The 12556-nt window shown below is 34.7% G+C and overlaps 1 protein-coding gene across 1 annotated transcript in view; it reads right to left on the bottom strand.

The window, feature by feature from the left end:
* The window catches only part of PTPRQ (protein tyrosine phosphatase receptor type Q), a 313790-nt gene that overhangs the window by 67753 nt on the left and 233481 nt on the right, over positions 1 to 12556 (bottom strand). The window contains exon 52 of the mRNA XM_031941204.1: positions 9535 to 9608. Coding sequence (XP_031797064.1) covers positions 9535 to 9608 — 74 coding nt within the window. The remainder of the gene's footprint in view (positions 1 to 9534; positions 9609 to 12556) is intronic.

Genomic DNA, 12556 nt, shown 5'->3' on the forward strand with positions numbered 1-12556 from the left:
AGTTTCAGGGGTTTTGTGCAGCTGTTTTCAGAAATTCTTCTAGGAATCTTACCACAATCACTCTTTTCTGCCTTGGAGCTGTTAGGTGGTGACCCTGCCTGACAGTAGCTGTAACATCTAATGTGCTGAATCAACAGAATTCTGTTTTGTTGATGTTCAGGTCTTACGTAACAGACTCTCACCCTGTTGCCACAGACCCTTTCCACTGACCTTCCAAATCCTCCCTGGTGTTCCCAAGTGCCAAGAGGTCCAGAAGCCTGTAGCACTACTGTTTATTCAAAGATCCCCCTTTGCTGATGCTGGGGTCTAGTCCAGGTTGGTCTGGGTCACTCTAGGCCTGGAACCAGGAGCTGGTGCAACCTGTTTCTGGGATTCTGCAGTAGGCTGCCATCCTAGAACTACAGACCTTTTTTGTTGACCTTCCAAGTCCTCTTTGGTGTCTCTGGTCTGAGAGGTCTGGAAGCCACCAGCAGTGTCGCTGATTCAGAGGTCAAGCTGAGTCTGGGGCTGAGGCTTTGGCTGGGGCTGAGTCCAAGGCTGCACCCTGCATGGCCTGCACTGGAACTGCTGGCTGGATTCTGATCTTGTTTTCACAGACCTTTCTTACTGACCTTCTAAATTCTTTTTGGATGGAAAATGTTCTAATCCATCTTTTGGAGGTGTCCTGATGCTCTAAAATTCATTTAGAATCATTATTTAAATGAACTTAGAGCAGTTTGGAGGAGAGGATGGACAAGTTCTTACCTTAAATTCGCCATCTTGATTTCGTCCCTTCCCCCAACATATTTTTAAAGAAAGTTAATAGGTCTTTAATTAAGAACTCCTACCTTAACTGCAGATATAGGTTTATGAATACCAAACTAAAAGGGACCTTAAATGTCCTTCTTTAATGTCCCTCTTTTTATAGATGAGGAACTGGATCCCAGAGAGGCTAAGTGATTTGCCAAATGGAACATGAGTAGTAAAGAACAAAGAGAGATCTTAGATTTGAACTAAATTCCATATTCTTTATAATAGACAATTTTGCCTACCTGTTCCTAAGCCTGTGAATGCTTTCACAGAATGTACTTTTGATATCATAGCCATGACATTCAATCACTTTTTCTAGAATTGTACATAAGGACTGGGTACTTTTCACATTTTTCAAGTCTCCTTCCACTGACAATGAATGAAATTCGCAAAATACTTCTTAGAATTCACCAGTGACCAAAAGTAAGCCTGAAAACTCAAAAAGATGAAGGGTTGAAAACTTTATTTGAAAGTTTGATGGTTGCTCCTTGGTAGATTCAAAGATTAAATGGTATACCCTGGCATTATAGGATCATTTGATTGGACTGTGCTATTATGAGGTTATACCTTCTAAAAAGGGATGATAAATTTTGAATCCAGAATGTGGAGTTCTGGAAACACCAGGGAGGATTCTGAAGATCAGTGGAAAAAGTGTGTGGCAACAGGGTGGGAGTCTGGTATGCTGTACCAATGCAAAGCCCCCAATCCCAGGGCCTGAGCATCAACAAAGCAGAACTCTGTTGATATACATAGATTATGTGTTTTGGTGGAAGAGAGAAGGAATCTTTTATTTTTAGGATAATAGACACAGATGGAATAGATCATCTAGTTGAATACTTTAATATTATAATCAGAATATTTGAGGCTCAGAAAGATTGCATCCTTCTGCCATCCATTAACAAAAGTTAAATATGCCTTCTAAGTTTTAGGAATACATATTCACAAACAGGGAAATTAAGAATTTTTCCAAAGTATTTTATTTAATAGAAATGTTAAGCAGTAAAGGGTTTGTGTTCAAACAATATATTTAAGATAGTGACTTGAAAGGATGGGGGGAAGAGGATGGGGAGAGGATGGAATCAAGATGGCAGAGTGAAGCTAGGAAGCTGTTCAAGCTCTCTGTTTTCCTTAAAAACTATATGAAACCAACCTTCTAAACAGAGTCTGATGGAATAAAACCACTCTGTAGCTCAAGAGAGACTGGAAAAATTTCGAGAAAGGTCAATCTCCCTGAAAGGAGTTTAGAACAACTCAGATAGACCCTGGGAAAGCCTGTGAGAGGGTTTTAACCACAGCAAATCAGAAAATAAGACCCTTTGTCCTGGATCAATAGAGAAGCAAATCAGTGGAGCAGTTTCCAGTCCCAGTTCAGAAGGCAAACTCTGGGAAACCAGGCTGTTTTCTGAAAAGAGCAGATAAAGCTACCCCCTGCAACCATGATAGGCCTCTGTGCTCAAAGCCAATGTTCAGAGTCTCTTTTACCTCAGGAGCAGAGTTCAACCATAAAAGTAAAAAAGAGAAAATTACAAAAGAAAAGGAAAAAATGAGCAAGAAACAGAAAAGAAACTTGACTATTGAAAGCTACTATGGTAATAGGGCAGACCAAAACTCAAACTCAGATGAGGACAGAATATCAATAGAAGAAATTCAACAAGTGATATAAATTGGTCTCAAGCCTAAAGAGGTTTCTTGGAAATACTAATAAAAGGCTTTAAAAGTCAAATAAGAGAGGTAAAACAAAAAATGAGAAAATAAATGATAAGTATGCATGAGAGAGTCAACAGTTTGGAAAAGGAAGGAAAAATTGTCTGAAGAAAAGAACTTCAAAAGTATTAACCAAATGGAAAAAGAACTGGAGGGTGGAGCCAAGATGGGGGAGAAGACACATGCTTCATTCTAAACTCCTCTTATTACCTTACTATTAATTACCAAATTTAGCCTCAGAAATAGTGCTTGACTGGCAAAATTAATGAATACTGGGAGTACAACAAATTACTGGCCAAAGATAATCTGGAAGATCACCAGAAAAAGTTTGTCCTGATTGGTGGGGACCAGACCAATGCAGGCAGGGAGGTGGATCCAGAGGCTAACACACTGAGTGAACCACGGTGGGGGTGGTCTCCATGTGGGTGGAGATTTTTCAGGGAGGACTCTACCACAGATTGACTGCTCTGCTTTGGTTGCAAAGCAGTAGATCAGCAGAAAAGTTACAAAAAGCCAAAGGTAGAGTGTACTTCAAAAAACCCCAGAATCCAACAGGATCTGGCTATACTCACCCAACACTGGAAGTGATTCAGCATAGATCACAGCACAGCTGTGCAGCCACATTCTGCAGCTTGGGGCTTTTGTCCGGGGCAGTCACACTTCTGCACACCAAAGGGGCTCTGCCTGGGGCAGCCACAAATCTGCACAGCAGGAGGACTCTGCCCAAAGCAATAGAACTTCCACAGCCCAGCCAATTCCCAGGGCAGAGACACTTCCGATGCAGGACTCTTCCCAGGGCATCTGCTGATTCCCACAGCAGAGTTCTGCCTAGGCCAGTGACATATTTGCTACTCAGCCACTAGTCCCAGGGCAGACTCTAAGGCAGGGGTCCTCAAACTTTTTAAATACTGGGTCAGTTCACTGTCCCTCAGAATGTTGGAGGGCCAGACTACAGTAAAAACAAAAACTTTGTTTTGTGGGCCTTTAAATAAAGAAACTTCATAGCCCTGGGTGAGGGGGATAAACATCCTCAGCTACCGCATCTGGCCCACAAACCATAGTTTGAGGACCCTTGCAAGGATTTTGTTTTTTTTAATGAGTAAAAAAGCCAAGTGTACACTAACCATTGTTAGCTTTTATATAGAAAGAGAGCAGGTTTTTCAACCCCAAGGAGACAAATAGCAGACAGTCTCCAGACAAAACCCCAAAGGGGGAATGTAACCTAGTCCCAATCACACAAGGCTCTCCTAGAAGAAATAAAAAATCTTAAAAGAGAGGTAGAAGAAAAATGGGAAAAGGAAAGAGAAGCTATGCAAGAAAGTACAGAAAAGGTATATAACTCGCTTAAAGAAAAAATTGATAAAGTGGGAAAAGAAAACAACTTCCTGAAATGTGAATTGGAAAAGGTAAAGAACCCCCAGGGAAACAGAATTTTTTGAATTGGAAAAGATAAAGAACTCCCAGGAAAGTAGGATTTGTGAATTGGAAAAGATAAAGAACTCCCAGGAAAGTAGGATTTGTGAATTGAAAAAAGAAAATAAGTCAGTTAAAAAAAATTATTGAAATGGAAAAAAATTCCATAGAGCAAAATATCTCATTTAAAAAAGTCAATTGCACATATACAAAAAGAAGTAAAAAAAACTAAAGAAGAAAATAACTCATTAAAATCAGAACTGAACAAATAAATGATTTGTTGAGACATCAAGAATCATCAGTCAAGCAAAACCAAAAAAAAAAAAAGAAAAAATAGAAAAAATGTCAAATATCTACTTAGAAAAACAACAGACTTGGAAAATAGATCTAGGGGAGATAATCTGGGGATTATTGCACTTCCTGAAAATTGTGATGAAAAAAAGAGCCTAGATACTATTTTACAGGAAATCATCAAAAGAACTGCCCACATGTAATAGAATCAGAAGACAAAATAAGCATTGAAAGAATTCACCAAATACCTTCTGAAAAAGATCCTAAAATAAAAACTCTAAGGAATATTTTGTCTAAATTTCAGAACTATAAGACTAAGGAAAAAATATTACAAACAGCCAGAAAAAAAACATTCAAATGCCAAGGACCTACAATAAAGATCAATCAGGATTTAGCTGCTTCCACATTAAAGGACTGAAGGGCCTGGAATCTGATATTCTGAAAGGCAAAAGAACTTGGAATGCAGCCAAGAATAAACTACCCAGCTAAGCTGAGCATTTTCTTCCATGGAAGAAGATGAACATTTAATGAAACAGAAGAATTCCATTTGTTTCTAAGGAAAAAAAAAAAACAGATCTAAACAAAAAATTTGATCTCCAACCGTAGGACTCAAGAGAAGCAGAAAAAGGTAAAAGGAATTCTTGAGAACTGTATTTCTGTTGTGGATACACATAAAGACCACATGTATAATTTGATTTTACTGATATAACATAAAAAGGGGAAGTAGAAATGGAAAGGGGATAGTGTCAGAAAAAGGGAAAAGGGAAGATAAAAAAAAAGGGAAACCTCCCTCAATTCATTTCTGACTGATGATCTGGTTACTGATAATCTGGTCAGTGATAACTAAATTCCTGAGACCACTCCTCTGAGTCATAGAATTAGCATGCCAATTATAGAAAGCTAGATAAATAGGTCTCCTCTCTCTTAGGATTTTGCTAATTTCTTTTGGAATTCAGCTCACTTATAATGACTACAATTACAATAAACTGTGTCCCTTGACTAGGAAATGGGTTCAAGCCTTCAAATTCTTTTGAGACACCTTGTGACACAAGTTTTGGGGGCCCCTTCCCAATGTCAACACTAAGATTGGGAAAACAATATTTATAACTCTTGAAAACTATATCTGTCACTGGGGCAGACAGAGGTGGGGAATCACATGGACTGAAGATGTGGTTCTGAGTGGACTCTTACGTGATGACATCAAAGAAAAAGACATGAAGGAATGGAAAAAGATCTGTACTTGAAAAAGAAGAAAGGGGAGGGGTATAATGAGACAATTAGTTCACAGGAAGAGGTGCAAAAGACATATTATAATTGAGGGGAAGGGAGGGGGGATGAGCATTGTCTGAAACTTGATCTCAAACCAAGTGGTAGAGCACATAAATTTCTAGAGAATATATTAAGCCAGTTACAAAAAAAAAAATAGACAGCAAAACTATATTAGTGGGGGACCTCACTTCCCCTCTCAAAGTCAGAGAAATCTAACCAAAAAATAAACAAGAAATGAAAAAACAACAAAGTAAAAAAAAAAACTTTTCATTAATTTGATTAGTAAAAAGAAAGGGAAAAAAAACAAATCACCAGCATCAAAAATAAAAATGGCAAATTTACCACCAATGAAAGAAATTAAAGCAATAAAGGAGCTATTTTGTCCAACTGCAAAGTCTGGCAATCTAATCAAAATGGGTAAATATGGGTTTAAAAAATGATTTTAAAAATCTGTGCAATTCATATTACCAGATTAACAGAAAAGGAAATAAATTACTTAAATTGTTCCATTTTAGAAAAAAGAAATTGAATCCATTAATGAATTCCCTAAGGAAAAAACTCCAAGGCCAGATGGATTCACAAGTAAATGCTACTAAACATTTAAAGAACAATTAAGTCCAATACTATGTAAATTATTTGCAAAAGTAGGTAAAGAAGGAGTACTGCCAAATTCCTTCTATGATACAAATATGGTTCTAATACCTAAGTCAGGAAGGGCCAAAACGGAGAAAGAAAATTGCAGACCAATCTCCTTAATGAATATTGATGCAAAAATTTTAATAAAATATCAGTAAAGGAATTACAGCAACTTATCAGCAAGATAATACACTATGACCAAATGGGATTTATACTAGGAATGTAGGGCTGGTTCAATATCATGAAAATTATTATTATAATCAACCATATCAATTACAAAACCAACAGAAATTATATGATAATCTCAAAAGATGCAGAAAAAGCTTTTAAAGTACAGTATCCATTCCCATTAAAAAACACTAGTGAACATAGGGATAAAGGGAACTTTCTTTAAAATAATAAGTAGTTTCTGTCTAAAACCTATAGCTATCATTATTTGTAATGGATAGAAGCTGGACATATTACCAATAATATCAAGGGTGAAACAAGGATGACCATTATCATCCCTATTATTCAACATTATACTAGAAATGTTGGCATTAGCAAGAAGAAAAGGAAAAGAAATGAAAGGAATTAGAATAGTCAATGAGGAAATAAAACTATCACTCTTTGCAGATGATATGATGATATACATAGAGGATCCTAGAAAATCAACCAAAAACTTACTGGAAACAATTCACAGCTTTAGCAAAGTTGCAAGATATAAAATAAATCCACACAAATCATCAGCATTTCTATATATTACTGACAAAGCCCATCAACAAGAAGTAGAAAGAGAAATTCCATTTTAAAAATTACTACTAATTACTGTAGACATAATAAAATATTTGTAGGTTTACCTGCCAAGACAAACCCAAGAACTATATGAACACAATTACAAAACATTTCTTACACAAATAAAGTCAGATCTAAACAACTGGAAAATTATCAATTGTTCATGGCCGGGCCAAGTTAATATAGTAAAAATGATAATTCTGCCTAAATTGTTCCACTTGTTTAATGTCATACCAATCAAACTGCCAAAACATTTATAGAAGTAGAAAAAATAATAACAAAATTCATCTGGAAGAACAAATGGTCAAGAATATCAAGGGAATTAATGAAAAAAAAGATACAAAGGATGATGGCTTAGCAGTACCAAACCTAAAATTATATTATAAAGCAGTAGTCATCAAAACCATTTTGTACTACATAAGAAATAGAGTAGTGGATCAGTGAAATAGATTAGATATGTATGACACAATACTCAAGGCCCATAGTAATCTAATATTTGGTAAACTCCCCTACACTCCAGCTTCTGGAATAAAACTCGCTATTTGACAAAAATTGCTGGGAAAACAGGAAAATAATGTGTCAGAAACTCAGCATAGACCTACATCTCACACCCCATATCAAAATAAGGTCATAATGGGCACATGATTTGAGCATAATGAATGATACCATAAACAAATTAGGAGAGCAAGGGATAATTTACCTATCAGATCTTTGGAGAAAGGAGCAATTTATGACCAAAGAACTAGATTACATTATGAAAGGCAAAATGGACAACTTTGTTTACATTAAACTCAACAAAAACAAGATTAAAAGGGAAATAGAAAGCTGGAAAAAAATCTTTACAGCCAGTGTTTGTGATAAAAGTCTCATTTCTAAAATATATAAAGAACTCTATCAAATTTATAAAAATACAAATCATCCCCCAATTGATAAATGGTCATAGGTTATGAACAGACAATTTTCAAATGATGAAATTCAAGCCATCTATAGTTATATGATAAAATGCTCTAAATCACTATTGATGATGCAATTTAATGCATTTAATTTAATTTAAATGCGAATTAAAACAACCCTGAGATATCACTTCACACCTCTCAGAGTGGCTAAAATGATAGGAAAAGATAATGATAGCTATTGAAGGATAATGTTGGAAAACTGGGTCACTTTTTGGGTCACCAATGGTTGGTGGAATAGTGAAATAATCCAACCATTCTGGAGAGCAATCTGGAATTATGCCCAAAAAACTATAAAACTGTGAATACTCTTTGACCAGCAGTGCCATTACTAAGTCTGTATCCCAAGAAAATCTTAGAGGAGGGAAAAGGACCCACGTGTGCAAAAATGTTTGTAGTAGTTCTTTTTATGGTAGCAAAGAATTGGAAAATGAGTAAGTAGATGTCCATCAATTAGGGAATGGCAGAACAAGTTATAGGTATATGAAAATAATGGAATATTATTGTTGTATAAAAACTCATGAACAAGTTGACTTTAGAAAAGCCTGAAAAGGTTTACAAGAACTGATGCTGAATGAAAAAAAGTAGAACCAGGAAAAGATTATAAACAATAACAGCAAGGATGTGCAATGATCAGCTATGAAAAACTTGGTTCTTTTCAGCGGTTCCATGATTCAATGCAATCCAACTAAATTTGGGACAGAAAATATCATTCTGCATTCAGAAAAAAAAAATGGAGACTGAAGGTAAAACAACACATGCTATGTTCATTTCTTTTTTCTGCTTTTTAAAAATATCTTCCATGATTTTTCCCTTTTACTCTGATTTTTCTCTCCCAACATGATTCACAAAGTAATGTGTATTAAAATAAATAAATTCATTAGGAAAAAAAAGAAAAAAAAAGATAGGGACTGAATATATGGTTTCTTTAATATATAGAGCTCTTAGATGAAGAAATTTTCTGTACTGATGCATGTCTCTGCAATGTATAGTTTTAGCTTTAGTAGGGAATTGAGTGGATTGAGTGACTTGTGCTGAGTCATACACCAGGACATGTCAGACACAAATCTGGGCTATGAGACCACTTCAGTTTTCATTAGATTACATCACATTACATTTTACCATGTTTTGGAAAATAATTTAAATGTATATGCTCTTTTTGTAAAACACTTTACAAATGCTTTAATGAATTTTATCACTAGGGCTGCTAAAAATGGAAGCTTGAAATCTCCATGAGGTGTGAGAAAAATTTTTTAAAGGATAGTAAAATTAGAAAAAAATATAGCACAGTACATTTGTGAGTAAGTTGTGATTTACTGTGAAAATAATTTCAGACTTTCAAATATCCAGAAGTTGACTAATCAGTTGACTAGTAAATATTCTCTTCAATCATATTTAACTCTTTAACATTTTAATATTTAACTTTACTTTCTAAGACCAAATATCAATTAAAATGACAAACTCAGAATTCAAGAGACACATGTAACTTCTTATTTTTTTCATTTACCATATTCTTTAAAATAGAAATATAGAGGTGAAGGAATTATTTTGTTGACTAGTCTAATTTTATACCATAAATTAAAACTGGTAGTAAGTCAACATATCACAATTAAATTTTTGGATTTTCTAGTAAATGGATATATGTTTAACTTTTATAGTTAAATTGTATGATTTGCTTGGTCTTTAGAATTTTAAACTTTCTTACCTAATGTCTTTACTGGGTCAGAATAATCAGAGTCAGTAAATTGTCCCATGATATTTGTTGCTCTAAACTTAAATCTGTAAGAAAAAATGAAAATTGAATATGAACATTTCACATCACAGAGATATTATAACATACACATATTCATTTAATTGTAAAAATGAGCACCATATTTTTATTTGCAAGCAAATACATTTATAACTTTAAATTTTAAAAGCCAAACATTAGTAAGTCAATATGTGCCATCAGTAACTAGAAATTGAACCCTAGAAATAATGGGGAAACAATTTTTTAAATGTAGTCAAAAATAAAAACTTCCTGCTAAATCAGAGAACTTAATTACTTTAGGTTTCTCCATGTCACCCTCCCCTCCCCAATACTTTCAATCTACTCTGTAATTACAAAGGATGTACCTTAAAAATACATCCTTTATGTATTTATGTAATTATAGTATATACTTATATACTATATATAATAATATATATAACTATAATTAACTTTCTGAGCTCTGCATGATCTAAAAATCCTATAAATAGGGCAAGATGTGAAACTAATCTGACAAATTTAGGATACCTTGTTCTAATTCTAACTTTACCACTAGATTTCATAGGATAAAAAATGGGATGAACTAAAAATGCTGATCAACACATTGACCAATCATGAATTCAGAAGACTGATCCTAAATCATACCTCTGCTCCTCTTGTCAGAAAGGTAATAAACTAGAGGTGAAGCATGAAAGATACCAGAATGAGAATAAGAGATATATCTGTGAGAATACAACCTTTTCAGACTAGGCTAATGTTTTGTTTTGTTTCAATCATTTGTTTTGTTTCAATATGTTTATCTGTTGTAAGAGATGACTTTTATTTTTGGTTGGTTTTCTTTGTTGAGAAGTTAAAGGGGAATTTTAGGGGTTTCAAGTGGGTAGGGATAGGATGTAGAAAAAAGAAAAAAGGAAGAGAAATAAAAATAAAGGAAGAAAGGGAAAGAAGGAGGGAGGAAAAGAAGGAGGGAAAAAGGAAGGAAGGAAGGAAGGAAAGAAGGAAGGAATGAAGACAAGAAGGAAGGAAGGAAGGAAGGGAGAGGGGGAGGAGGGAAGCAGGAAAGAAAAGAAGGAGGGAGGTAGAGAAATAAAGAAAATGAAAGAAAAGAATGAAAAGAAAGAAAGCAAAAGGAAGAGAAAACGGAAAAAGCATCAATAAAACAGTTAAAAACAAAAGAAAGCAAAAAAGAAATTCAGAAAGGGACATAGGCAAGAGGCACAATTTTGTTATTATAATATTAATATACACTGCAAAAATTCATTGTATAATAGTTTGTAATTTTATGTAGCTTCTCTTTCTTTTTAAAAATCTTCTTTGAATGAGATCATAAATAAATTGGAAGAGCATAGGATAGTTTACCTCTCAGACCTGTGGAAGAGGAAGGAATTTATGACCAAAGAAGAACTAGAGACCACTATTGACTAAAAAAATTGAAAATTTTGATTATATCAAATTGAAAAGTTTTTGTACAAACAAAACTAATGCAGGCAAGATTAGAAGGGAAACAATAAACTGGGAAAACATTTTTACAAAGGTTCTGATAAAGGACTCATTTCCAAAATATATAGAGAATTGACTCTAATTTATAAGAAATCAAGCCATTCTCCAATTGATAAATGGTCAAAGGATATGAACAGACAATTTTCAGATGATGAAATTAAAACTATTACTACTCATATGAAAGAGTGTTCCAAATCACTATTGATCAGAGAAATGCAAATTAAGACAACTCTGAGATACCACTATACACCTGTCAGATTGGCCAGAATGACAGGGAAAGATAATGCAGAATGTTGGAGGGGATGTGGGAAAACAGGGACACTGATACATTGTTGGTGGAATTGTGAATACATCCAGCCATTCTGGAGAGCAATTTGGTACTATGCCCAAAAAGTTATCAAAGTGTGCATACCCTTTGATGCAGCAGTGTCTCTACTGGGCTTATACCCCAAAGAGATACTAAAAAAGGGAAAGGGACCTGTATGTGCCAAAATGTTTGTGGCAGCCCTGTTTGTAGTGGCCAGAAGCTGGAAAATGAATGGATACCCATCAATTGGAGAATGGTTGAGTAAATTGTGGTATATGAATGTTATGGAATATTATTGTTCTGTAAGAAATGACCAGCAGGACGAATACAGAGAGGATTGGTGAGACTTATATGAACTGATGCTGAGCGAAATGAGCAGAACCAGGAAATCATTATATACCTCAACAGTGATACTGTATGAGGATGTATTCTGATGGAAGTGGATTTCTTCAACAAAGACAAGATCTAACTTAATTTCAATTGATCAAGGATGGACAGAAGCAGCTACACCCAAAGAAAGAACAATGAATGTAAACTGCTTGCATTTTTGTTCTTCTTCCCAGGTTATTTATACCTTCTCAATCCAATTCTCCCTGAGCAACAAGAAAACTGTTCGGTTCTGCACACATATATTGTATCCAAGATCTACTGTAATCTATTTAACATGTATAGGACTGCTTGCCATCTTGGGGAGAGGGTGGAGGGAGGGTGGGGAAAAATCGGAACAGAAGTGAGTGCAAGGGATAATGTTGTAAAAAATTACCCTGGCATGGGTTCTGTCAATAAAAAAGTTATTTAATTTTAAAAAAATCTTCTTTATATATTAAAATGTTCATGTTTGTTAAGTTGACAAAATGAAAAATAACTTTGTGTCTATAGGCAAATTTTTAACTTTGGTGGATCACAATTTCCTAAACCATATAATGAAATGGTTTTATTTAGAGACATCTAAGTTCCCTACAAAGCCAAAGTTTTCTCTTCATGTGGCATATGCAATAAAATCAATGAATCTGGTTTGCATGTTTGCAGTTGAATTTCTGTTGTTCTTTCTCATGACATATCATGTGAAGGAGGAAATTATAAATAAAAATGGAAAGAATGATATCTGAATGAAAGCATGACAGAAAACAATGCTGATACTCATGGAAATATATCAAATACCTAACACTGACT

This window comes from Sarcophilus harrisii, chromosome 5, assembly GCF_902635505.1.
Source record: "Sarcophilus harrisii chromosome 5, mSarHar1.11, whole genome shotgun sequence".
NCBI classification, from domain to species: Eukaryota; Metazoa; Chordata; class Mammalia; order Dasyuromorphia; family Dasyuridae; genus Sarcophilus; species Sarcophilus harrisii.